We start from the raw sequence: 26,460 nt of genomic DNA on the forward strand, positions 1-26,460 counted from the left end.
CAAAGGACCAAGCACCCTGCAAACTGACCCAGGAAAGGAAACCTCTGGAGAAAGCCTAATTTTAAGGTGAATGAATTCCCATACCCAGTTTGTAACGTGGCTGCATGAACTCTAGTACAAGCGTGAGTGTGCGGGCTGGAAAAAAGAAACTGTACAGGAGAAATGGAAATGCCCTTTACAGCCAGAACAATGTTTTTTGCTGGATTAAGCTGGTTGTAGTGCTAAAGACTTTTTTTTTCTAGCAAGGGAGAACATAAGGAATCCAACAGGAATGTTTGCTTTTTTTTTCTTTTTCTTTTTTTTTCTTTTTTTCTAGCAAGTGTTTAGTCTTTCTTCCAAAAAGCTGCTTATCTATGCCTGAGAGAATTCTGCTGCATGCAACAGAACATCAAGAATCAGATGTGGTAGTAGGTGAGGGACCTACATATTTCAGTTTTTCTTCCTACAGTTTTAGCACACGTGTACATATGAACACATCTTTACCTTTTCTCCTTCCTCTAGTGAAACTGACTGGAGGGTTTTCTGTTGCTCTAATTTGTTTTGGCTTTTGGGGATATGGGGCTTTCAGGTAGTGCTTTTATGAATTTTCTGAATTTTGGTGTGATGAATTAAATTTCTCACTTATTCCTGCAAACACTGAGATCTACATACACTTAGTCTTCCAGTACCTATGGATTGATTGGTCTTCATCTGGAGATGAACTCAATGTGCTAAATTTTTGACAATGGGTAGTTAGCCCATTTCCAGGAAAAAAATACATGCACCTCCCTACAAAAGTTCTGTTAGTTCTGCAAATTATCTTTTCTATTATACAGGTGAAACCTGTTGTTCAATAAAAGCTATAATATTAATATAATGCAGATGGGATTTTTGTTATTGTTGTTTTGTTTGCTTGTGTTTTGTTTGTTTCTAAAGAAGCTTTCTTCCATTAAAGCCATAGCACCATTTCTATGGTTAAAGTTAGAAATCGATCAGAAATGACTACGATTCAACATTCATCACAGGCAGTCCTTTCCTATTAGCTACAAGCATTTTTGCAAATACATAGTTCACTGTTCCAGCATTTCAATCTTACACTGAAATCCTTTAAAGAAGATTTATAAGCAGACTTGCTGTGTATTACAACCTACAATTCCTCTTCATTTTTCAAACAAATTCCTACAATGCCCCTTCATAACGCAGATAAAGTGACCTCTGCTTTGCTCTAAAAAAAAAAATAAAATACTTAGTGTGGCTGTATGCTTGTCACTGACTACAGTAATAACAATATAGAACTGAAATGGATATTTTATAGAGGAAAAGTACACAGATTTCCAGTAAAAACAAACAAACAAACAAAAAACTATGGCCCTCAAAACTTTTCTTTACATTGTGGCTTAGCTCTGGTGACCTCCTTTTTGTATTCAGAAGACCAAATACTGGTATGGAACCTCAAATGATGGACATACAGCAAACTAACAGGGAATGGTCTGTTTTAAAGCTTTCCTCAAGCTTTTAGCTTGAGAATTTAAAAACAAACAATTTTTAGTTTTATTTTTTTTAAAAAGGCCTTTACAATGCAACTGTCTAGCAGTCTAACAAAGATGCACTGTCACTTTTTGTTGAGGAATTAAGCACTATTCAGTAACTCTTACTTCTGCAAAGAAATAACATCTATGAAAGAATAAATTACAACTAGATGCATTAAACCCAATGAAATCAGCCAGTATCTACCTAAACAATTACATGTACCAAGGTTCATGATATTCAACCTCTAAACAGAACAACCAGGGGTGTTCTGTTTAGTTTTAAAATACATGTATTATTTTAAAATGTATCACTTGTCATATACACACAAACATTCTGAAAAAATCTGCCCTTTTATGAAGTTAATTCTTGATTGAGTCTAAGCTTTGAAAAGCAGGCCACAGTTTTTCCTTTAACCTGAGAAAAACAAGTAATTTTTTGCATTCCATTTTATTTGCATGCAACTTTTATCTAATGACTTATTACCATCGATGCAGCTCTAATTAAATGTAGACAAGTAAGACAGCTGTGGATTATGGAAGCATCAGTTTACTGCACTGTGGCTCTGGGAGATCAGAGGTTCTCAAATCAGTAACATTCAAGCTAGCATGTCCCACGCCAGACCACTCAATCACCCTCAATGCTCTTCACAACCCCTTTAATGGACTAGCAAACTCTGATACAACTGACAAATACAACTGACAAGTCTTTCATATCTTGGTCTCTCTGGACACTGTTAAAGGCTAGGATGAGAACCAAGTCCTACACTGAAGCTAATCAGCTTTAACTACTCAATTACTGTATGCTATTTAGTATGTCCTAATTCCCACAACAAAAAATAAAAACAGAAATAAGATTGAAAAATCCTTTTTATTTTATTTTTTTCCCCTCTCCTCCTCAGTGCATTTTAAAGGCATATTTGTGATATTTCATTCTGTCTTATCAGTTGAGGGATATCAAACTCAGAAGTGAACGGATGGCAACTCTCTACCCTGGCATGGGAATCCCCTGGGCTGCAGCTGATCTTCACCCTACTTGAGAACACGTGGGTAGGCTTTATAACAGACCAGTACCTGTTTGTTTGCTTTGTCTCCATCATCTGAAGTTTCAGACCAGTACTCTGGCAGTCCAATAAACCTTCCTGTCTTACAATTTCAGTCAGTGCATAAGAACAAATAGCTCATAAGCATTTTATTCCAAATAAATCTACCTCACTCAAAATTATTCACCTAGTTACAGAGCTTCACAATCTCTCTGTAACCAAAAGACCAATCAAAAATCAAAACTGAACCCAGAACCAGACTTTCTCCAATTTGTTCAAATACAGTTTCAAGGGGGGGCTGGCGCATAACAACAAGCTGTTGTATACATTGCCTCAGCCAGAAAACTGATCCTCAAAAGGCTCACTGAAGAAAACAAGAACAAGAAGAACAACAGGCTTGCTAAAAATAATGGTCTTGCACGTCAATCCAGTTGTGCAAAAACCAGCTCTGCCAAAATGGTGGTCCAAGCTCAGCACTTCTCCAACAAGCCCAAAATCTCTTCTTGCCCAAACATTTTGCCAAATAACTGGAGGAAAGTAATAAGGATTTGTGGAAAATGAACTGCTCAGAAGAGGAGTTTTCTCATCCCAGTGACACGATCAGTCTCATTGCATATTTAATAATCTTTTGATAACAGGAGATAGGTGCACAAACATGCAGAACACCAAGCTGCAAACCAATGTTTCCCATTTGAGGTTTGCAGAATACACAGCCAGGTGCACAAGCTACTCGCACAGCAAAGACGTGCTTAGGGATTTCCAGTGGCCAAACAAGGCAGTGTTCTGGATGAATGCCATTTTGGATGTGGGCTCTAAATAGCTATTTCTTGTTTAAGATTAAAAAAATAATCAAAGGAAATTAGGTTCATAATTCTGGTTCATAAAACCATATGCTTCTCTTTCTAGTAAAATCTTTCAGGAGCATATCCGTTTCCTGCACTGACCAGCTCACAAAGCATTTACTGCTATCCCCTTTAGAAGACTGCTCATTTCCATGCATGATGCTTAAATGCCACAAATCTTGTGATTTTTTCTAAGACAGTATGTGAAATTCATACAATTTTCCCATAGCTTAAATACATGACTTGTAAAGTACTACCCTTCTAGGTGGAGTTAGTAACTTCACGTAAGAAATCTGTTCTTAAGATGCTTTTAGTAGTAAAAAGAGCACTAGCTCAGTAAAAATACCTGCATTACTCCGCCTCCCGGGGCTATCTATTTATCTGTGTATTTTTACAACAGCAACCAATATTACTTGCACCCAGGATGCAAAAAGCAGCTCTTAAAAAATGATTGCAGATTTTAATAAATGGATTCTTTAGCATTGGCTAAGATTACCGCCTTGTGTTTATTTGATGCTTCACATTCTCTTTAGAAATCAGGTAATGCTGAGAATCTGGGTCACAGGGGTGTTTGAATCTCTGTGTGTGATGAGGGCAAATGAGGCAAATGAAGAGATATATAAACACTTCTCAAGGTAAGTACAGTTAACATCTAATGTATCTTTTAGAGTACAGACATCATCACAATCCCATTATTTTAATATGACCAAAGTGAAAGATAACAACACAGCAATATGATTCTTTCAGATAACCATGGTGATGTGAGGTAGAGACAAGAGCTATTTTTAAAATTTTCAGTATGACTGTTTTTTACAACCTGCAAGAATAAATTTAAAGAGGGAAGGTGGGGGCCAAAATGAGCACTTAGCTTTTTTCTTTTTTTTAATATATACAAAGACAGCATGCAAAAAAAAAAAAAAAAAAAAACTTGCAGGTACAGGGTTCAGATGCTAGATATTTTACTGGAATGTTTCCCTCCCACAGGATTTAGGGTTCCAAATGATTACTGAATGTTAGCTATAGAAAGCTTATGCAACTTGATAGTACCACTGATGAGCCAGCTGATGCAGTCCACAACGCATGCCTCACAGGCATTCGTGATGTTCAGACAAATATTGCATCAAATCAGATGTTGGTAAGGTATGAAATTTGGAAGGGAGAGAGAACTATTTAAAGCTGGTATTTCCAATGTTGGTGTGCTTTCTTTTTGTACCTAAGCCAGACTTACAGACAATTGCTGCAGAGAAGAGCAATCCTGCTCCTTCCCTTCAGCTGTACTTGTCTGACTCTGCAGTTAATCTGTTCAAAGAGGTGAGTCAACAGAACTTCATCTACAAAAAGATGTAACCCTTTTTTTTTTTCTGCTATTTTATCTTCTTGTGAAAGTACACAGACAAGGAGCCAGGTAGGAGGGCAGAGGAGGAAGACTGTCATGTACAGCAGTGACCACCTATTATACTGACTAAGTTATAATATGGAAGTGCTACCTCAAATTCCCATTTGCAGTAGAGTTCCACAAAAGACTGAGCTGGGTGGAGGTGAATTTGAGATTGAAAACAGTTAGCAACCTATTTATTTGGAATTCTATCAGTTTACGTCTTGTAAAGGACGGCATGGAGCCATCTTTATTATAAAGTCACAATGGGATTTTATAAGGCACTTGAATGATCTATGTTCAGCATTCTTACTAAATCTCACACTCCTCCTAACTCAATTACTTTTGAAAAGCTTGCCCTGTAGGATCACTTGCAGCCTGGTCTTAAGGTTTTAAGACTTCTTCTATGCATCCAGAAACTGATTTAAAAACATCAACTTATGTTCACGGCCAAAAATATGACTTCCAGGCAGCAGCAATTTTTGTCATGGTTCATATAAATCCACCTCAAGTAGAATGAAGACAAAAGCAGAAATCAGCATGCAGTCAAAGAATAGCATGGTCCAATTTATTCCTGCAACTGAACCTCTATGAAACTGTGGCCAATGAATGAGACATTTGTTGTATTTGTGTTATTATAACACTGCATGCAAGAGAATGACCTTTGAATAGATACTAGGAAAGGAGAAGTAGGAAAAAAAAATATTTTCCTTTGCTTAGCAGCAATATGTAACTCAGACAAAACGTTCACAAGCTAACGTGTCGTTTTTTTTTCTTCCAGAAGCCAACTCTTACCTTCTGTTTCCTGATTCCATGAAACAGCCAAATGGCACTTTTAGAAACATTTGTCTTCCAGTAATTTGTAAACTAAACAGGCTGAGGAAATGTGTCTTACCATACAGGTGTCCAGATCCTCTAAACGTTCTACCTCTGTCAACTCCTCAACCATGATGATCGAGCGTTTAGTTGGTTTTTCTTCAGCTAACTCAATTTCCAGTGATTCCTGCTGTGGAAGCGGTTTGCCACGTCTGGTCAAATGGTCAGCCTGGATCAAAATGGTCAGTCAGGATAAAGACAGGAACATATCAGTCAAAGTTAAAGAAGACAAACCAAACCAAATGAGAAAATGTGGGGGAGCAATCACGGATCCTAGAAGATCATTTTAAAAGGTTGGTTGTGTATGTTCATCTTCACACAGTTTTGGGGCAAGGATTTTTTGATGGAAAAACCCTTCCATTACACATTCCAAGAAGGAAGGGAAAAGTCTAATTAAAAAAAAAAAAAAGTAAAATAAAAGACATCATACTTTTATCTTATAATAATATTAAGGGTCTTCCTCAGCATTTATCCCGTCTTTATGATAAAGAAAACAAAAGGGGTGGAAGAGAAACTTTGTTATGTATCTTTTTTTTTTTTTTAAATTAAATAATACAGAGACTTACAATTTCAGTTAATGTCAAAATTGTAAGCATACTGTATATGTGAAAAGAAAAGGTAGAATAATTTGTTCTCCATCTAATAATTATTATGCAAAACAGTTACTTCCTATTGGATGAAGGTGAATTTGTCACTGGACTGGAATGACGGCTGTTCAGAGACCAGTGACCACAACCCAATTAAAATCTTTATTAGCAAAAGTACAAATTGTACTCTTGACTGGGTACAAAGATTACCCAACCAGGAGTACAAATTCCCACCCCAAGCAATAAGCATCTTTGAGCAGAATACCAAAGCTAAGGCAAATTTTCAGTAGCCTGATGGCAAATGATCAACATCCAAGTGAGAGTAGTATGGAAAAAAGGAAAAAATAAAAATTGAAAAAAAAGGATTGAAGAGCAGGAATTCTTTCATGTTCATTAGACGGTCAAAATGCTATGATCCTTATTTAAAAAATGGGACAGCTTCGGTTCTGTTTCGCTGAAGAAATAGGTAGGAATTAACACAGAAAGAAAAAAAAAAAGGAAATTGATAGATCCATATGATAAGGGTGTTTTGTTGTTGTTGTTTTTTAAGTATCTGAGAGGAAAAACTCAAACAATAATAAAATGCATTATCAGATCTGCATAACCAAAAATTGTTGCTAAGAATATAGAGAATACTATAGAAAATACTCTGGACTGTGATTAAAACAGAGTGAGTTCATGTAGTCAGTAAAATCATGAAATATTTTCTAGTTCTGTTGGTAAAGAGAATACTACATAATATTCATTAAGAGCAAGTGATTGAAGACCAGCTGACCCAAATAAGTTAGTTACAGAAGCTTTAGAAGTGACAGCTAGGGAGAGCTGTAGTCCACTGCTCAGCATCAGCAGAACTCCAGACAACCAGTGGATTGTAGTTCTGTTTAACATCAAAAGGGTAAACAGATGACCCGAGTAAATTATAGCTCATTTAGTCTAGCATCTGTTTAGGCAAAAACAATTGGAGAGCTGTTACGGATTTTTCTTTAATCACACTAAAATAGCTGGAATAATAACAAATGCTAATCATCACCACTTTAGGCAAACACAGGTATTGTCAAGCAAGGCTCATTTCTCAAATGTGCCTCAAACACAACTGTGTCAACACAGCACACATAGATGTTTGTAGGTGGCTGAATTACTACTGCCTGACACTCCAATTTAAGGAGTTGTCACAGAACTGTATCAATGCATTTAATCTTTGCTTTATTAAGATCTAGCTGTCAACTCTCAAATTGCAGCTCTCAATTGGAGATTAACACTGACAAATTTCACAGTTCTTCACGAGCATTTTTGAGATCCATGCTCTTCAACATCGTCATCAATGGCATTACCTGAAAAAATCTGCAGCTAGCAGAGAGATGGGAGAGTGCTAAACAGTAAAAAGGACACGCTACTTATGCAGGCCACAATGGATCACATACTAAATCAACTCAAATCAGGTGTACAGCTCCTTAAGAACAAAGAGCACTGGCCACTAGCTATGGACACCATCCTGAAAAGAAGAGACTGACAAGCGTCCAGAAGCCATTGCTGGGGAGGAGATCAAATCTAGATCCAAAACGAGTCCTGAAAATGAGCTACCACTGAAACTCCAACAAAAAGAAGGGTTTGTTATGTCTTTAGCTGTATAAATATGAGGAGAAAAGAACATTGGGCAAAAATAATTTCACTCCTCTATTCCCTGTTGGCTAAAACCCAGGCTGGAATAGCCTGTCGGATTCTGTATTTTAAAAGAGACTGCTAAACAGATGGAGAAAGTGCCCAGGATTGTCACTGAAGAGACTCAAAGGCTGGAGAAAATGACTTACTGTGCAGGAGTCAGGGTATGCCCAAGTTTTGCAATGCCACGAGACAAAGACAGCCCAAAGCTCCTGCCAGCTGAGCCTGCTCCAGAACCACCCGGAGCTAATGAACATGCCACTCACACAGCAGCCTGATGCTGTTACATAGCTCCTGAGGCCAGAGGTTGTATCTTTACACAATGCTGCTCTGTATCATGGGGACACACCCTTAAATAACTCAGACTTTTTTTTTTTTTAAATAAACTAAAAGTTGTTTTTTTTTTTTTTTTAAAAAAAAAAAATAGTGTTTTGATTCCTGTATAGAATGGTAGAGAAGAAATAAAGAGGAATTTATGGTTCTCTAATCTTATGGAGAAAAGCATCTGAAAATCTCATGACTGAAAGCTGAAGCCAGAGAAATATCAATTTGTAAAGGAAAGCAATTTCAATCAAGAGAATGACCACCCACTGGCTTCTTTAAAAAACAGTACTGGATTCTCCTCACAGAGTCCCACTACATAAGAAATCATAATGTTTTTCTGTGGATAAAAAAATGTTTATTTGTCCTTCTCTTGTTGAAGCAAGTACCTTTATCACAAATAACAGTGCCTCCTGGCAGCTTAGTACCTTCAAATAACACCCAGAGCATTTCCTTTCCTGTGTTTCCACTCCTTTCTCTTGAAACTTGATACCTACATTTCTGAAGTAGTCTCAAGATGTATTCATTCAGGAAATAAGGTCTCAGCAGCTTCCCTCTAAAGAATGAGATTTCACTCCTTTCAAGAGCAACCAATCCCCATCATCTTGCCAGGACAACTATGGGCACTTAAGAGTCAATCTTACGTCTCAAAGGCATTTTTAGCTCTATATACAAAAATACTGAAAAAGGTAATAAAGCAAATATGTGACACAGCCTTTTTGAGGCTTAAAGCAAAGCAGCACAAATCCCATGATTATTTGTCAAATTATGTCAGTGATACCAGTGAAAATAAGACCAATTTCAAAATGGAACCATGCTAGGGAATAACAAAGTCATGAATGTAACAGCACTGTTGAGATACCCGGTGTATTCAGATATTAGCCATGCAAATACTCACCAGTTTGTGATGGCAGTGGGAAAGTGCATCCAGAATTTCATCCACAACTCGGTCAGACAGGAAAGAAGCCACTGTCAGCTTTACTTCACTGTGTGAGGATTAAAAACGAGACAGAAATTTTTAATTCATGGAGGAGAATTTTGTCTTTATGACACGTTCAACAGTACAACGATTATCCCTGGTGTTGTCACTTCATTTGAAATAAAATATTAGAGGGTGTGAGGATACATGACTGCAGGTTTCAGAAATAAACTTATGAATCACACAAACACAAGAGCCTCTGTACCATATTTAACCTTCTAACATTCTTCTAACAGCTGAAACGAAAACATCTGGGTACGAGCTGTACAAAAACCACATATGAAATGCAGTAAGGAACACTCCACCACTGAAGTCAGAGAAACACAAATGTCAGATGAATAGGAAAGCATTGCCTAACACTACTACACTGAACAATTACGATCCATTTCCAGACATTTCCTCAACTTCTTTTTGTATTTGCCACTTGAAGGGCAACTGTACAACACTGATTCTCCAGTCTTTGCCATCACAACTTGGTTACACATTGCTTGGTCTTTTTGCCCTAAGCAACCACTTTCTGTCTTACAAGCTTTGTGTCAGCTATTCCTATTACACCAAACTACACGGGACACCAGCACATCAGTACACTTGACTGAGGTTTCGCTAATAACTTCCCATCAAGGAAATGTGTGCCTTGAATTGCTCCCTTGGGGTCCCTTATTTGGCCAGAGTACAAAAGGCTCAGGCTGTGGAGGGTGGTTTTACAGCTGACAAGCATGTAAGCCTGAACTGCAGCCTGAAGCTCCATCTCTCCTGAGCCTTTGGTTTCAAGGTCTGCTGCTTCAGCTGACCCTCTTAAGTACCACAACTTTATTGTAAGGTTCTTAAGCATGAATTGAGTTGCTTTGGAATAACAAAGCAACTTCTGTCTGGCGCTAGAATTATTGCTGCAGGAAGCCTGAGGAAGAAAGGTAAGAAACTCCTTCAAAAGGTGATGCAATACAATAGAGGTAGTCTAATGACCAAGCCACAGTGAGAAGAGAATGAGAGTGGAGATTTCCCTCCATTATCTTCATAGTGACTTTAGATATTATAAAGCAGGAAGGGTTACTGTGTGACACCCTCACCCCACTGACAGTCTTCACTTTATAGGTGGAAGGGGGGAAGGGACACTGTTACTGTCTCAGGACAGATTTGTTTGATAGGATTAAAGTGAAGAAAAATAACTCCCTGAACCATTTTAAACACTCTGAAGGCATAGCTAAAGTCTTTAACACGTTTTCCTGCCAATTTTGCTGCACCCAGCAAAACTAAATTCTAAGTCTTACTGTTTTTAAAAATAAGCACTTCTTCCTCTTCTGCAAATATATAAGCATCTCCATCCAAAATGACATGTTTTTCCATCATGTAGAAAGGATTTCTTAGCCAACTGATGGCAACTGCAAAGGTTTAAGTACGGGCTAACCATGTTATATGGCATAAATATGTACTCTTTTATACATTTAATGTGAAAATAAATATGTGGTAGAGGGTCGGGTAAAAGCCACACCTTTCTCTCTCTCCCTCTTTTTGTTGTTTAGAGGGAATTGGAAGCTGTTTAAAGTAACTTCTTGCTCCGGTTTGAATATCCAAGTTTCTGTTTTTCATCTCCCTCACTAAAAAAGGTTTAAAGTGATTGCTATAGCTACAGGGCAAGACCAAATGCAGCAACTGGCAAAGCACTGTCAATACTAAAAGCAAACAAGTGCAATTTCCTTCTATTACAGTAATTTAGTGCTACCTGAGGATATCAACAGGTTAAAAAAAATGTACCAGTCATGAAAATGTTATTTGTGCAGCATAAACCCAAACTTTTATTAAAGAAACCTGAAACACATGCATTAATGCTCAAGTTAACATCCCTGTAGATTCCAAATATTTGAATTTCCTGAACTAAATTCACTGGATCCATACAACAATTTCCTGCTCTTTGAATGTCTTAATACAGTGTCTTGTGACTCAGAAAAGCATTCTAAAATTCTTCTACTGCACAAACACACACATGCACTCAAAATAGAGTCCTCTCCAAACTCTATAGCCAATTTTATTAGTTTAGCTTTTTCAAGTACCTGATTTTATTGAGGATATCAATTCCAGATTGCTCCAAAAGGACATTTTTCACAAAAGTGCGTGGGATGGAAATCTTCTCAGTGCTGGCCTCTATCAGGTCTTCACGGATATGAGCTTTCTTCATTACATTTGGGCAAAGGTTTTCCGCTGCATCCACCATGGATTCAAGGAGCGTCTGTGGCACAGTAAGCAAAAGTAAACATCAGGTAAGGATGTCTTCATTAGTTAGATCATCCCATTACTCTGTTGCATAGCACTATGATACTTCTAGACTTGCAATTTTTACAATTTTACTTCCTAAACTCTAATCCATTTTGCAACCCAGAGGCAATATAAAAGGCCTTTTAGAAAACAAAGCTGAGGAAGAACAACATACTTGTTTTGAAAACTACCTATAACCGTACTTGTTTGCCTTTTCAAATCCGAAACATTTACATTTTTGTGTGTTTAACTGTCAGAACAATAGCTGCCCTTACGTACCTACCACATGCTGCACAAGCAGAGGCTCCTCCGCTGTACCAGCCTTTGCTCTAAACTCTGCCCTGAACCGGCAAATTTCATCGGTGCACTAGACCTGCCCTTTTTTTCAAGGGGCATCTGTTCATGAAGAAAGGACACTCAAAAGAACTTGGGATGCTGTGCAAACTTATAGATATATACTAAGATGTAGCTGGAAATATGATTTACACGGGGCATAAAGCTTATAATGTATGGATCTCATGTACTTGGAATTCCACAATGAAGTAGATGCAGTTAATAATATATATATATATATATTAAATAACTGATCAAAAAACCCAAAACAAGACAGAAGATAATGTGTATTCTGGAAACAGGACTATGTTACCCTTCAACCCTCTCAACTTTCTTAAAGTAAGGTCTCCTCTGCTGATGGAATAGAACAGACTCAGACTCTCTCTTAGAAAAATCTTTCATATGTACCTCAGTGAAGCTGAGTTATGAAGCACCTTTTGACTACACTGGGTGTATCTACTTACTGTTGGATTTACCTAATCTACCCGTGCCTGTGAGAAAAGGTAATTTTAGTTTAAATCTGGTTGAATCACCTACTGGTTTCCTTTCCAAAACCCAGTTCTGTCTAGAAGATGAAAGAGCCTTCACAATAGGTGCAGGAGAGGGCCTCACAGTCCCTCACACAATCATCCACCTATGAATCAAAAACTTCCTTTACAGCTAGCATGGGGGTTAGTTCTGTGTTCCCAAGCTCTCTGCACTTCATGGACTCATCCCACATTCCCTCTGTTGATCCCCAAGCAGATTCTGGGGTCATAATGAAGGGCCTTTCAAGCCCTTGTGACCATATCCGCGTGGAGGATGATGAACTCCAATGGCAGAGACAACTGAGCCAAGGAAACTAATGAAAATTACTGACACATCCACTTTTTCCCATGCTATTGTTTAGTCTATCCTGGGGAAAAAAACATATCACACTGACCCTCCCCTAAAGACCACAATCATGAAAATTATACACCTGCTTTATTTAATTGCATCTGCAGACTAAGCATGATCTTTCAAAATGGATCATGTGAAAAAAAGTTGCTTGAAGGTTTAAGTGGGAAGTAGGACAAAAGACCAAAGTTACTGGTGATTTCAGAATTAATTTTTACTCAAAATACTCAGAGAATGTGCCATTTAAGAAATTAAATAGAATTTGAATGCCTTTTTTTAAGTACATAGCTGAGCAAAATTTCTTCATTGGTGGATTTCAACTGGTGACATATCACATGGATATTACTAATTTACAAAAAAGAAAACTTTCTTTGCTCACTATTTCCATCCCTGAACCTTTCAGTGATGGAAACTCACAGTTAACAGCATTGACTGTGGAGTAGCAAATATTTCAGTCAGAAAGCCACAAGTGTCAGTCAGCAGGTGTGCATGAAGAAGAAAATGAAGTCCTGATCACAATTAACAACTCTTTAACAATCAGAATAAAAAAAAAAAAAAAGGTGAATGTAAGGACTGAAGGCTGCTGATATCTAGAGAAAAAAAAATAGAGTGTGGGCAAGTAATAGAGCCAACAAATCCATTGCACCAAGATGGAACCGAGGAAAAATAGTTCAAACACTCATTCTGTCTTTACAATCTTCCCTTTGCTTAAGCACCATTTGTCTTGCCTAACATTTTTCTCTTGGGCCTTTGCTTACTGAATAAACCATCTCTGGGTTCTGTATGTCAACAGTGAAACCAGCAGGGGAAGAGAAATGCAAAAGCCTTGCTATTATTTCTCCTTTGGCCAAACTCAACTCACTCCAAGATGTTGTTTTTCCTTATTCTACTTCTCCCTTCACTTCCCTTCCATTCTTTGAGATTTACAAACCTCTTATTTGCCTGAAAAGTGCTCCTTGCCTTTACCTAATTTCCAAACAATCCTTTCCAGAACCAGGCTCTCTGGTTGCTATGGAAGCTAAAAATCGAAACTCCACTTATGGCATATAAAAAGGTTTTTACCCCCAGCACATATATATAAAACCTACACAATGCTCTGAAATGGCCTAAATAAATGAAAAATAATTAAAAAAAAATAATCCTATTCTGTGTTCAACATTTTCTCCACCATGCAAAGTGGATCACTTTGCATCACCATAGTAGTTAAAAGAAAATCATTGTGTAAAATTAATACAAATGGGTGTTCCAATATACAAAGAGCATTATGACCTTACAGTTTTTTTTGTAAGACACTTAAACTTTGATGCTGCAAATCATAAAAATAAATGAAGTTTAGAATGGTAGAGCTAAAGTGCCTTTTGCTGTAAATGTGTAAAAGCATAAATCAAAGGCCCATTAACTCAGTCTTATGCCAGGAACTATAAATAACATTCCAAATGCTGAAGAGTACTTTTATTCTTTAAGACTCTCCAAAATGCACAGGAATTATTTAAGTGTGTGAGCCCTATGCAAAGGGCAGACCTGGCTATGCCTGCCCAGTAACAGCCCAGAAGCAACACTGGGAAGAATCCTGTAGCTAAATTGCTTTCACGTCCACAAAAATTAAGGAAGTGAAAGCCAATTGTCACCTTATTTCATATAATGGGGAAAGGGGGAAAATACTAAAAAATCAGCACCATTTTCTTCCTCATTAACTTTTCAATTTAGAAAAAGTAATTAGTAATGTGTTATTATTATTGTTCTTCACTACAATCCCACTGACTAAAGCATTTTCATGTTGATTGAACTGAACATTTCAGTCTGTACTTTCAGATTCTTTGACAGTCTAAATACAGCAACAAAACACGGGCAGGTAGCTTAGTCATAATCTTAGGTTGCTTTGAATTGACTCAGAACCATATTTTTCAATTCATCAGCTTCTATAAAAATACCATCAGTTGCTCAAGTTACTCCACCCTGCCTTCTTGCTGGACTGCTGCCTCTTCACATGCTGCATGAATGGCTCTTCTTTATTTATTATACAGTAAGGCCTAACATAACCGAACATATAGGTTACTGCACAAGTGCTGGCTGAGTTCACAGATGGGAATATTTGCAGATCCATTACCTCTATTTCAAGAACTGATGTTTGACAGGAAACTTGTGAAAGGATTTCCTGTAAAGCTGCCTGGAGTATTCTTGGGGCACTCTCAATACACACACGTTATCCAAACCTAACAGTTAAAGTGGAAATTCTGCACCAGCTTCAGAAGTGTTCACTGGGATAAAAAATCTGCAGTGGAAGCTACAGAAAAGCAGCTTTTGCTTCAGTGGGATACCTTAACTAGGGACTACTTTTCTCCAGGACATGAGATTTTTTAGGGTGCTTGAGAGAGCTTTATTGAGGGTCTAAGGAGCAATCAACAACACTCCCTCTCCTAAAAGATTCCCAGAAAGGACATGTGGTGCCTGTGGTCTGTTGTCATGGAAATTGCATTTGATATAAACAGTATACGCTCCTTCTGCTACTGCAAACACTAAACTAATTTTTTCATTCCAACTGGGCAAGTATCCAGATATTAAGGCACAAACCTGTAAGAAACTAATAACAAAGAGATAACTTAAGTACAAATATATATACTGGGAGAAAGGGAGAGAGGAAGGAAGGGAGAGATGAAAATCTGTATGGTATATTTGCATTTTAATATGAACAGAAGATCTCAGGCATTATTTCTGTTGTGAGAGACAATAAAAAAGCTACCCACAGACCTTAAGCTGCTCATCCACAACCCTTGTGACTTCTCCAGCCATGGATTCAAGTGTCTCTTGGATTGGATTGGAGAGTGAACCATTTGCTCCTGCCCAAGAAGCCCCACCAAGGTGGTACAGATTTGGTAAGAGCTGTAAGACAAAAAAGAGTATCTTTGGGAAGTACATGTAGGTTCTTTGCTACCTGTTTTCAAATCTGGACAACAGGATGAAACCCCTCTGGTAAATCCAAGTCTGTATAAATTAGAATTATTTTGTTACTTTAAATACCACCTAAAGCTGATCATCTAAAGAAAATACTCCTTTTTGACACACTGTTACTATAACCCCTTGAAAAGAGAAGGCTGCAAGCACACATTGAACAGCATTCAGTATTACCAGTATGCTGAGAAAAGCTTACTGTTTTGGAGTTCTTAGCATCTCGCATAAGCCTTTCTGCAGATTTGACATCTTCCTGTACAGCATCCACACCACAGTTTCTTAAAGAGTTGAGATGATCTTGCACTTTAACGCATATTCTGTCAATCATCTACTTGAACAAAAGAAATAGGAAAGATAAAACATCAGAATGCTGAATCCAGTCCAGGTAGCAAATCAATACTACCATGATGAGATTTGGAGTGACAATATAATGATCTGGAAATGCATGATCATTGCTCAGAGGTACATCAATAGTACTGAAAGAAGGCATCATATCTCTTATAAACACACTTGAACAGTAGAAAAATAAATAAAACTTTGCCATTAAAAAAAAATAAAAGAATTCTTTGGCGTACTTCTCTCATGATTATCTCTAGGATAACTGCAAATAACCAACAAGTTACCCAGTTTAGGTCTTGTTTAGATTTTCAGAACAAGTTTAGCACTGCAGTTGTTGTTACATCTAAGCCTTAGCTTTGATGGCTGGTGAATTGTTAAGAAGTTCAGACACTAAAAGAAAGCTCTGTCACAATCCATTCAACAAACATCAGCAGAGATTTCTCCTATTTAAGCAAAATGCTGTTGTGCAGGCTTTGGGGGATTTCTTTCACAATGTGAGTATTCCTGGTGTCAAGGGAAACTATAACTGCCAAAGCAGAAGTTTCCATCAGATCTTTCACTGTGAGATAAAACGAACTTCATCTTCATTGGTAACATTTCATTCAACACGCTGCAAGTACAAGGCAGGTGCTTTATCTGTATCCTTACAAGAAGGACCATAGATTGGCTGACATATATAGAGAGTTTTGAATACGAGATACAGGGCAGGAACATACACTAATTAAAAGTCTTTATTGGCCTACACAGTATTCAGTAAAACTGCCAATTTGACATTTTGAAGCAACATCTGTGTGCACATGTTGTCATAATCATATAAAGCCTCGAGTTCTTACATCTTATATCATTACCAATGAGAACTGAAATAATTTCACAGCATGCTCTTTTTCTGCTCCACATGACTCTTCCTCTTCAAAGAGTTTTGGGTGTTTTTTTTTTTTTTTTTTTTGTATAAGTACAAAAAGCTAATTAATTATTAGATAGTGGAAGGTCTCACTGGGACATCTGGACTGGAAAAAAAAACATACTCTGGGAATAATAACGTAATTCCACTACAGTAACTACAGAATCTTTTCCAGCTCTCTTTTAACACTGTTTGCAAAAATCAATCCCTACCAAGCACAATTTAATATAGAAATGAGTAATTTTACTCTACTTTTGAAACAATAATAAATTACATTTACTGAAGCCTGCTGTGTGTGTGGTTGTTGGGAGAAAAGCACAACTAAATCCACCAAGCTATAAAAAGATCTAAACTTAATTGATACGGAGATTACTAACACGGGAAAAAAGATGGCATTGGAACAGAAAAATGACTAAAATAAAATAAAGTGATGCTGCTCTTGCAGTTTTTACTGCCAGTACATCTCCATGAACCATTTTCTCTGCTGAGAGGTTACAATATAATTTCAGGCTGTAGTAATAAAACTCTGTCCCATTAACTTTTAATGATGTAGGTAGAAAAAGCTATTTTGAATTAAAATTCACCTCTCAAAAATTAAGACAACACAGAGAAACTTTTTTGACTCAGCTGAAGAGCAAAACAAGCACTGCTCTCATTTTTTCCTCCTCCAGTATGCTGGAGTCTTCTGTTTGCATGGGAACACAACTAGTGGAAACACATGAGTAAATTTAAGACAAAGGCTGTGACAACTTTTATTCTGCTTACATCACCAAAAGGGGAAAAAGAAAAAAAAAAAAAACCACAAAAAACATACAAAAATAACATGTTGCGCTTCAGCAAACTTAGAATTGAAGAATCATTTAGGTTGAAAAAGACCTCTAAGGTCATCTAGACAGCCCAACCTTTAACCCACCACTGCCAAGTCCACCCTTAAACTATGTCACTAAGCACTACATCTACACGTTTTCTGAAGACCTCCAGGCATGGTGACTCAACTACTTACCTGGGCAGTCTGTTCCAATACTTCACAACCCTTTCAATGAAGGTCTTCCTAACATCCAACCTAAACCTCCCCTGGCAAAACTTAAGGCCATTTCCTCTTGTCTTACCACTTGGTGCTTGGGAGTGCTTGGGAGGTGCTTAGGTAGTGATGTAATTTGTTAACAAACCAAAAAACTTTCCCAACTTTGAGCAGTATTTAGGACTGTGTTAGACAGGAAGCCTTTCCGTTTGTCCACAATATAAAGAGCACAGAAGATTTCCACTTTCCTTTGCTTCATTCACCTAAGCAAAGCTTCCCATGATACCTGAAATTTTGAAGGTCTAAGGACAAACATACGCTCTAAGGCTATTGGCTCCAGTGGTATCAACGGGCATATATACATGGCAGCTCAGTGCTATGCAGAGACACTGGATCTAACTCAGGCACCAGAAGTGGAACAGCCTTATGATGATACTTGCCACAACAATGAAAGCCTGCTGAAAAGGTCAGACTCCTGAGCACAAATGAACTGAACTGTTCCTGGTTCCAACCGTAGTTTACTCAGAGATAGCTTGGGTCTTTCTGTACACAGTAAAAAGGTACTATACATAAGACCTACCTTTTCCAAAAATATTATCGCTGATCATTACTATTTTTTTTGAGAAACCAAGTATCATCTTCAAAACACATTCTGCTTTAAGCTACTCTGAAGGAAAAGCAAGATAATTCTGTCCCCCAAACAGATCTTAAAACCAAAGGAGTACCAACAAGGAATGAGGTGCTCACCTGCTGAGTGGTACTAGTTACAATGCCTTGCTGCAGCCGGTATGCTTGCTCTTGTAGGTACTTTCTGGTCTCATGATTACGAAGCAAGTAGTTTTCTATCTAAAAAACAAAGCCAGATTAGGAAACTGATTTGACTCTGGATTGTAATTTGCTTTCACACTGTGTCCCTGATTAGGCCTTCAACAGTAATGCAGGGTTCATGCAGTTCATCCACGCTGTATCAGAAATGAGAACTAACAGTAACAATTGCTTCAGTATCATTTTGTTTGTTATCTGCAAACCTTATTCTATGTGTCTCAATGCTGGATAATCACATTGGCAAATATTCACTCACTCAGTGGTGAAACTTTGTTAAACACTGTGCTTTTGCCAGTGCTTCCTGAGTTAGTCATCTCTTCTGAACAACTTAGTAAGCTATGTTGGCAAAAGGAGTAGATCCAGATTTGAGAAATATCTACAGGGAATCTGTCCTTCAGGTGTTGCTGTAGAGACCATGATGACAGAAGACAGATGATACCCTTAGATTCATTTGTCCCGTTTCAAAGAGGGTTTAAACAACACTATGGACTTGAGAGAAGATAAATTACCTGGAAGTGCCTAACTGATCCAAGAAATGCAGTTCAAAAATTACTTAGGGCTAACCAACCAATGAGTGCTGTTCAGGGAAAAGTAATTTCTACCTACAGCCGCTGGTCACAGCCCACCACAACTGTCACCGTAAGTCACCACCTACTGTCAGCCAGCTTAATGGGACATGGAATAACCACTTAACCCAGTTCTGTCAAACTCAGTCAAGTCCAAAACCCAACTAGTAAACTGTTTAAGGTCCATCTCCAATGATGGACCTGGTCTGAGAGGAAGAAAATGGAAACAGACAGGTGTGGTAGCCAGCAGGTTGTGAGGCAGAGGCTACCAGGGGCTGACAGGCACCTCTTAACCTGCATCACTTAACCTGCAAGGACTGGGGCAGTCTGACCATGCCCCCCGTTAGGCTTTCAGGAGTAATACAAGGCTTATGCAGCTCATCCACACCGTAAGTTGTGGAGATCCTAGAGCTGGGGAGGTTAGCTACTATAGCTGTCTATTGGTGGATTGGGGTCAGGAGCACTCTCGTTGTATTCAAGCTGTGGTGTGCTGAAGTTTGTGGACCCTCCTGAAATGCCAGTTGGTCAGTTCAGGTGTCCCTACACTGGGCTCCACAGTTCAGCTAGTGTGGGCAGGTGTTCCTGCCTGTGGGGAACTGGCAGCTTTCACAGCACCACTCCACAAAGATTTGTCTTTTTTTTTTGGAGAGAGCTGCTTCATATTGTATAAACAAAGCTTAAACACCATAAGTTAAAACAAACTGAGGTCCAAAAAGTGTTAGCAACTTTGAAATGAACAAAAGAAAATGCTCTTTGTAAGTAATGCCTAATTAACACATAGAATTTGTATTTTTCAGAGATGCATTTATCATTCCAGACATGAACTTATCTAAAATTACATTAAACAAGATGCAAGAAATATAACCACCCCCCATGATCCAGATTTTTTAAGGCAGAATTTAGATAATTTTCATGCATCAAAGAAAAAGGGGCTAACTACTAGCACTTTTCCCTTTGAGAATCACTTTCCTGACAATTTATTTTCTAATAAGGATCATAGGCATTTGCTTTTTAATCACAACTGTCTGTGAGAACTATTTATAAGGTTTTTATGACCCTACCCTGGCTGAGGGAAAGCTACTCATTAAAGACTTGTGAACTGTATGTTTTCTGATTGAGCAAGAGGCTCGTCTGGAGCTTGCAAGATTTACTGTATTAAAACTCAGCTGGGAGTTGTACAGCCCGTGCAAGTGGAACAACTACACGTGCTGTCAACACCACTTTCATCCAAAAGAACATGTTGGTGCAGTTGTTCATTTATGGCAATGCAGTGTGTGAATTTTATACATCCAATATAAAACACAGGCAGTAAATGTTTTTATCCTCCCCCAAATTTAAGAGCATCCTTTGTCTTGTGCTGAGCTGACTGCACTTCTTCTGCCCCAACAGGAAAAAATGCATACCATGAATTCTATGCATGTGGAAATAAAAACATGCACATCTGTAACAAATATGGCTGCTTCTGACTCTCCCTGACTCTGACTCTCAGATGTACAGAAATAAAAGGTCTAGCTTGCACTGGTTTGACTTTCTGATATGACACCATTGCATTCCATCACCCCTTCACTTTAAGCACTTTGGAATAAAAAGATTTACATGCCTTGCAGCACTTGATTACCACACATATGCTCATGCAAATCAAACAATCAATGAAACTAGCCAAGAATTCTTATTCAGCCAAGCATGAAATCACAGCCACTTAAAATTATTACTTTTTTTTTTTTTTTGGATTGGCTTTATTTCTATATGGGGGTGGTATAGGCAATACCTTTTGCAGTGCCTCTTCTGTTTTCTCAGGGTTTGTTTTGAGTGCTTGGGAAGCATCATTCATAGGTATAGGCATGAATCTCAAAGTATAATTCCTAAAGAAAAATAAAAAATAAAAAAAAATAAAGTCTTTATTAGTAAAACGTATCCTAATTGCTGCATCTCTTCATGAAGAATGAGCTAGGAGAGGAAGAGAAAATGCATCTAGCCTGGCTATAGAAGGTACTAAGACTATCTTTCACATTTTAAGTGGACTATCTGGAGGCATGTATGCTCCTTTTATTTTGCTTATTCTTTGCCACTAGGTAGAAGTGGAGATCTAAAAAAAGCACAAAGTACAGTTAAATGGCCAGTGCCCAGTGGCTGCCAATTAAAGGTCATGCTGTCCTCTGTGCTTTTGCCCACAAGGTTGGATTATTTCTTTCCTATGTCGAAACAGAACAGAAAGTCTCAGTGCCTACTAGCAATTCTATCAGATCTAAGTCTAAACAGAAATATTCAGTAATAGATAAAACAGTGACCAAGAGACTGAGTTTTGAAAATTTAGTATTTAATTGCTCCTTGTGTTTACAACAAATTGCAGACACTTGCTGAATTTTTAATAAAAGCTGGCAAAACAAGTGCGGCATCTCCACACTGCTTTATGCAAACAATTGCTCCCTGTATTTTGCTTATTTGTTTGCAAAATATTTCCATAGCTTCATCCATCTGCTACAATACAATAAAGATAGGGTTTTGTCAAGTGAAAATTGTGTTTAAACCTTGAGAATATAGCTTGACTAGCATGGTTAAGCCTATCATGTTATATGCAGTGGTATGTCCGTATACTTTTATATTTCAATAAGAGCAAAAAAAAAAAAAAGCAAGCAGTTCTTAGAAACTGGAAAAGCAATTATTCTGCCTGTTTTCAATTAGCCTTCACTGTTTGCAAACACCTCTTCCTTCTTCTTCAGCTGTCTGCAAACATCCTGCAAACCGTCTGTTTCTATTCCATCCAGAGCTCCTTATGTATGCCTAGAGGCCTCTATTTCTGAGCACCTTACAGATGACAGTTTCAAGTGAGCTTACTCCATTGACTTCAAAGGACCGATCCCTCGTTGTATGCACTAGCTTTAACAACAGACACCTTAACTACTTAACTAGCTCCAATATTCTTTCAACTCCTATCCCACCACTTGCTTAGGCACATAAAACATCACTCTCTGAAGGACTTTTGAACCACCTATCTATCCCATTGATTCCTCACTGATACTAGTCAACATTTTACATTGCATATTCAGGTGAGGCTTCGACTTTTCTTCCCAAAGGGGAACACATTATTCATAGCCAAAAAAAAATTAACTCTTCTTTCTAGTTGTCTTCTCCTTCAAAAGAACTGCATCTACTACACAGACACTGCTGTGTGTCCCCATGTAATACAAAACAAGGAATGACTGGCTGACCATCAACATGGAGACTAATTTTCAATGTGTACTGGTTTTGGTCAGGACAGAATTAATTTGTGGTAGCTGGTATGGTGCTGTGTTTTGGATTTGTGAGGAAAACAGTGTTGATAACACAGGGCTGTTTCAGTTGCTGCAGAGCAGAGCCAAGGCCTTTCCTGTTCCTCATGCTTCCCTGTTTTGCTTTGCTTGCACCCATGGCTTTTTCTTTACCTATTAAGCTGGCTTTATCTCAGCCCACGAGTTCTTGCACTTTTACCTTTCTGCTTCTCTCCCCCATCCTACTCAGTGGGAGTGAGCAAGCGGCTGTGTGGTGCTGAGCTGCCTGCCAGGTTAACCCAGAACAAAATGTCAGAGAGAGAATAATTACAGAAGTTGCTGATTGCCTGATACTACCTGGCAGGTGCGGTGTGCATTTATTTGTTTAAAAAGAAAAAAAAAGGTAGATTGCCAAGGATCTATGCATCTGTTTGACATTTAATACATCACATTCACTGAAATCTATAACTGTTAGCCCTCATGCTACTAATCATATGCTAAATTCAATTTAGTCAAAAGCTTAGCGCTCCCTCTCACTCCCTCACACACAGAAATGAAAGACGAGGACACTTCACGGACAGAGGTAGAACTTTAAAAGACCACTGAGGAAGGCCCTATAATGGGTCCTTTGGACAAGCAGCACTATTGGAATGCTAGCCTTTTTGCATGTGAAAATGAAGCAGCTCTTAGGGACAAATATCAAGAATTTAAAGCTTGCTTTCAACTTTGATCATTAGAGAAACATTTATCTTCATGTTCCATTTTTCTGTTTCCCCAAATATTGTTCCATTCTTCTTTTCTAAGACTCCAATTCTCTCTTTTTAATGGAGCACCTTTCTCTACCGACTCAATAATCTAGTAATTTCATAACACTCGGTAATTTCATAAATACTCTCAGCAAAATACCTACATAAAAAGAAAGTTACATTTCAGGGAAGTACTCAGTGACTGGTAAAGGATGTCTTAAAAATTTGTTTATTCCCTTACATATAGCATATGTGACAATAGTCCTACATTTCCTCACATTACTTCTCCTGGAGTAACTCCTGCTCCATTCGTGACGTACATTCATTGCTGCAGCACCATGATTTTACTGCCTTTCTTTTTTTGTGGGAATAACATCATCTGTTTTGCAGGCTTGGGTATGTGAATTCTGTAACACTGAAAAAAGGAAGGATTTCTAGCTCTCTACTCAATTCCAGCATTTCATATCAGCTTTTAGAGCCTGAATTATTTCTTCAGTCAGTCCATGCAAACAAGTCTCTCAGAAATAAATATGGGGCAATATCACACATTTCTATGACAGAGTAGGCTCTAGATTGCAAAGCACACAAGCACATACTCATTTCCATATCAAAATTACTGAGATACAAATCCATATTTAATGGCCAGGCTGAAGAGGATGTACACTGCTCTCCTGAATAGACACTTTTAGAGGACTCTACAGAAACCCCTCTCAGCTCATGTCAGCTGTCTGGGATGTCCTTTGTGGCAAATCTGTTAATGGCCAAATTCCCTCACAGGAATAATGGTTTCACACAACTTTAAAATGATGAAGAAAAGGTGTGTGTGTGGGGGGGGGGGGGGGGGGGGGGAATAACAAACAAAGAAAATGTTCAGATTACTTCAATCTGGTTAAAAGTTTGTTAGAATCCCTCCCAGTCCTCCTCAGCCTCATTCTCTGGAAGCCCAGTTTTCTTCTCTTTTGTGGTTCAGTATATGACTATTTTTGTTAAGAACAAAAACCAAAACAGACACAACACACCCCCAAGCATCTTCAGTATATTTCAATGCATCTTGAGCAACAGTTCGTTCCTACAGAATATTGCTGGTTTCGTGTATTTTTAGGAAACATATGGCATAGGATGTTCTGAATATGTCTTTGAGATGGATTGCTTAAAGGCTAATTGTTTTCAGCCAACATTGACAGTCCTTCTCTTGCAAGATTAAACCTTTGTTGTTTGTGACTTAGGCTATGATATTATCAACGATTTTAATAATTTTTAAATGTTAGCAGAGACATAAAGTGACCTCAGCTTCCAAGCTAAATAAATGAGACATCACCTCAACAATGTGTAATGTCAGAGAATTATCAGTAACATTCCTTTTCCTGCTTAGATTATTTGCTTTCGCCTTAGGATGTCTCCCTCCTTATTTTTTTACTTATCCAACCACTTCAGAACAGAAACGTAAAGTTGATGCTAACCAGAAAATAATCATATATTCTTTTCTACCAGACTTTCTCACAAACGCACATGATATTGCTCTCTGAAAATGTCTGCAAGCTGACAAATAACCTTTGCAAATTCTTATTCACAACTATCAATGGAATCACTCCAAGATGATTTGTTTAATTATACATCATTTATATAATTTTCCCCACCAGTGCCACTGAATTCATTTTGAAACAAAGCATATTAACTACAGCAGTTTCATAAAACAAGTAACTTTATAAGCTCTATAGAGCTATGACCCCTCCGAGGGTTAAGATGCTCCCTATAGTAGTTATACAGTTTTGCAAGACATTTTGTCTAGAAACTAGCAATGGTATATTAGCTTCACCTTCTAAAGAGACCCTTTGTTCCTGTCTGAGGGATTTAATGACGTGAAACAACTGCAACTGCTGCTTAATTTAAATCTGTAATTTTTCCCTCTTCAGAAAAGTAATAATCACATATAAAGAAATGTGATGGAGGCAGAGAGATGAAAGTCATTTAGCATCTATCACTGCTAACTGCTGCAACTGCAAGTGAGCTCAGGGAAGCAAGAGGACCCAGACCATGGAGACTACAATGAACAACTGCATTTTCTGAGATCATCACTATTAGTTTCAACTTGCTGGGGGAAAGAAAAAAAAAAATCAGACCACAAAGGCATGCTTCAGTAATTTTCTGTTATTATAGACAGCTTCATTCATTGACAAGAATAGAATTTCTGCATGATACCAACACAAGAGAATGAAGAAAAAGGGAAAATATTCTCAAATGTTAAATTTTAACGTCAACAGCAGAACTCAACATTCTTAATGCTGACAACAGTGTATGCACGAAAGAGCCACAGAGCCTCTTCTCATCCTTTTGAAGGATGTGAAGTCATGTCTGCCTGTAGATTAAGCACCCTGATGCTCAAAAATTGAGAGCATTCAGTATCTTTAAATCACACGGGCTGCAGTGAAAACTGCAGCTGCTCAGATCACTCAGGATCTAAGTGTTTGACCTCTTTCTTCATCAGTCATTCAGTTGCTTGAGGACTTACTTTTCCAGTGCCACAGCTATGTCCTGGAAGCCCTGCGCAGTGATGTTATTCTTGTCCCATATTACAGTTCTGAGAGGAAGAAAAAAAAAAAAAAAAAAAAAACCAATAACCACAGATGAGTCAAATAAATCTATACTGAAACTTTGCATATTCATAGAGTATACTGAGTTGGAAGGGACCCACAAGGATCAATATTGAAATAACACAGAGTTGTATGTCCAAAACTGCATAGCGCTGGCAACATTTTTACAAATAACAGTCTCTATTCATACATTAAAAGCTTAGAATGACTGAAGTGAGGGACAAAGATATTACAAAACTGAGTTCCTGTTTCTTCCAAGAGAACTCTGTACTATATTTTCTATTATTACTACCTAAACATAACCTTTCTAAAACATAGTTAATAGAAAGATTTGGAGATAAAATTTCAGCTTTTTCCAGAAATGGCATCAAAACAAAGTTCAACTGTCTGCTCTGCAGGCCCATACTGAAAACCAAAACTGAAATCCACCCAGGCTATATCACCAAAGTTGCAGAAAAAAAAAAATAATTTTAAAAATCATGCTGATTCCAGGTCAAAATTTTCAGGCTATTTTACATTCAATCCTGTATCAGCTCTTTGCACAGCTCCTGCGATTTCACATGGAATGTAACTAGCTGCTAGTATGTACCATTAGGTTAGGTGCATGAATTGCAGCTCTTCTGAATAC

The 26,460-nt window shown here is 37.9% G+C and overlaps 1 protein-coding gene across 8 annotated transcripts in view; it reads right to left on the reverse strand.

Moving 5' to 3' along the window:
- CARMIL1 (capping protein regulator and myosin 1 linker 1) overlaps window positions 1–26,460 on the reverse strand; it is a 185,024-nt gene that overhangs the window by 33,623 nt on the left and 124,941 nt on the right. For all 8 annotated transcript variants that reach the window (XM_032182941.1, XM_032182937.1, XM_032182935.1 and 5 more), the window contains 8 exons: window positions 25,751–25,819; window positions 21,016–21,109; window positions 18,604–18,702; window positions 15,795–15,923; window positions 15,395–15,526; window positions 11,236–11,411; window positions 9,107–9,194; window positions 5,661–5,810 (listed from right to left, as the gene is read on the reverse strand). In XM_032182941.1, coding sequence (XP_032038832.1) covers window positions 5,661–5,810; window positions 9,107–9,194; window positions 11,236–11,411; window positions 15,395–15,526; window positions 15,795–15,923; window positions 18,604–18,702; window positions 21,016–21,109; window positions 25,751–25,819 — 937 coding nt within the window. The remainder of the gene's footprint in view (window positions 1–5,660; window positions 5,811–9,106; window positions 9,195–11,235; window positions 11,412–15,394; window positions 15,527–15,794; window positions 15,924–18,603; window positions 18,703–21,015; window positions 21,110–25,750; window positions 25,820–26,460) is intronic.

Source organism: Aythya fuligula, chromosome 2, assembly GCF_009819795.1.
Source record: "Aythya fuligula isolate bAytFul2 chromosome 2, bAytFul2.pri, whole genome shotgun sequence".
Classification (NCBI taxonomy): domain Eukaryota; kingdom Metazoa; phylum Chordata; class Aves; order Anseriformes; family Anatidae; genus Aythya; species Aythya fuligula.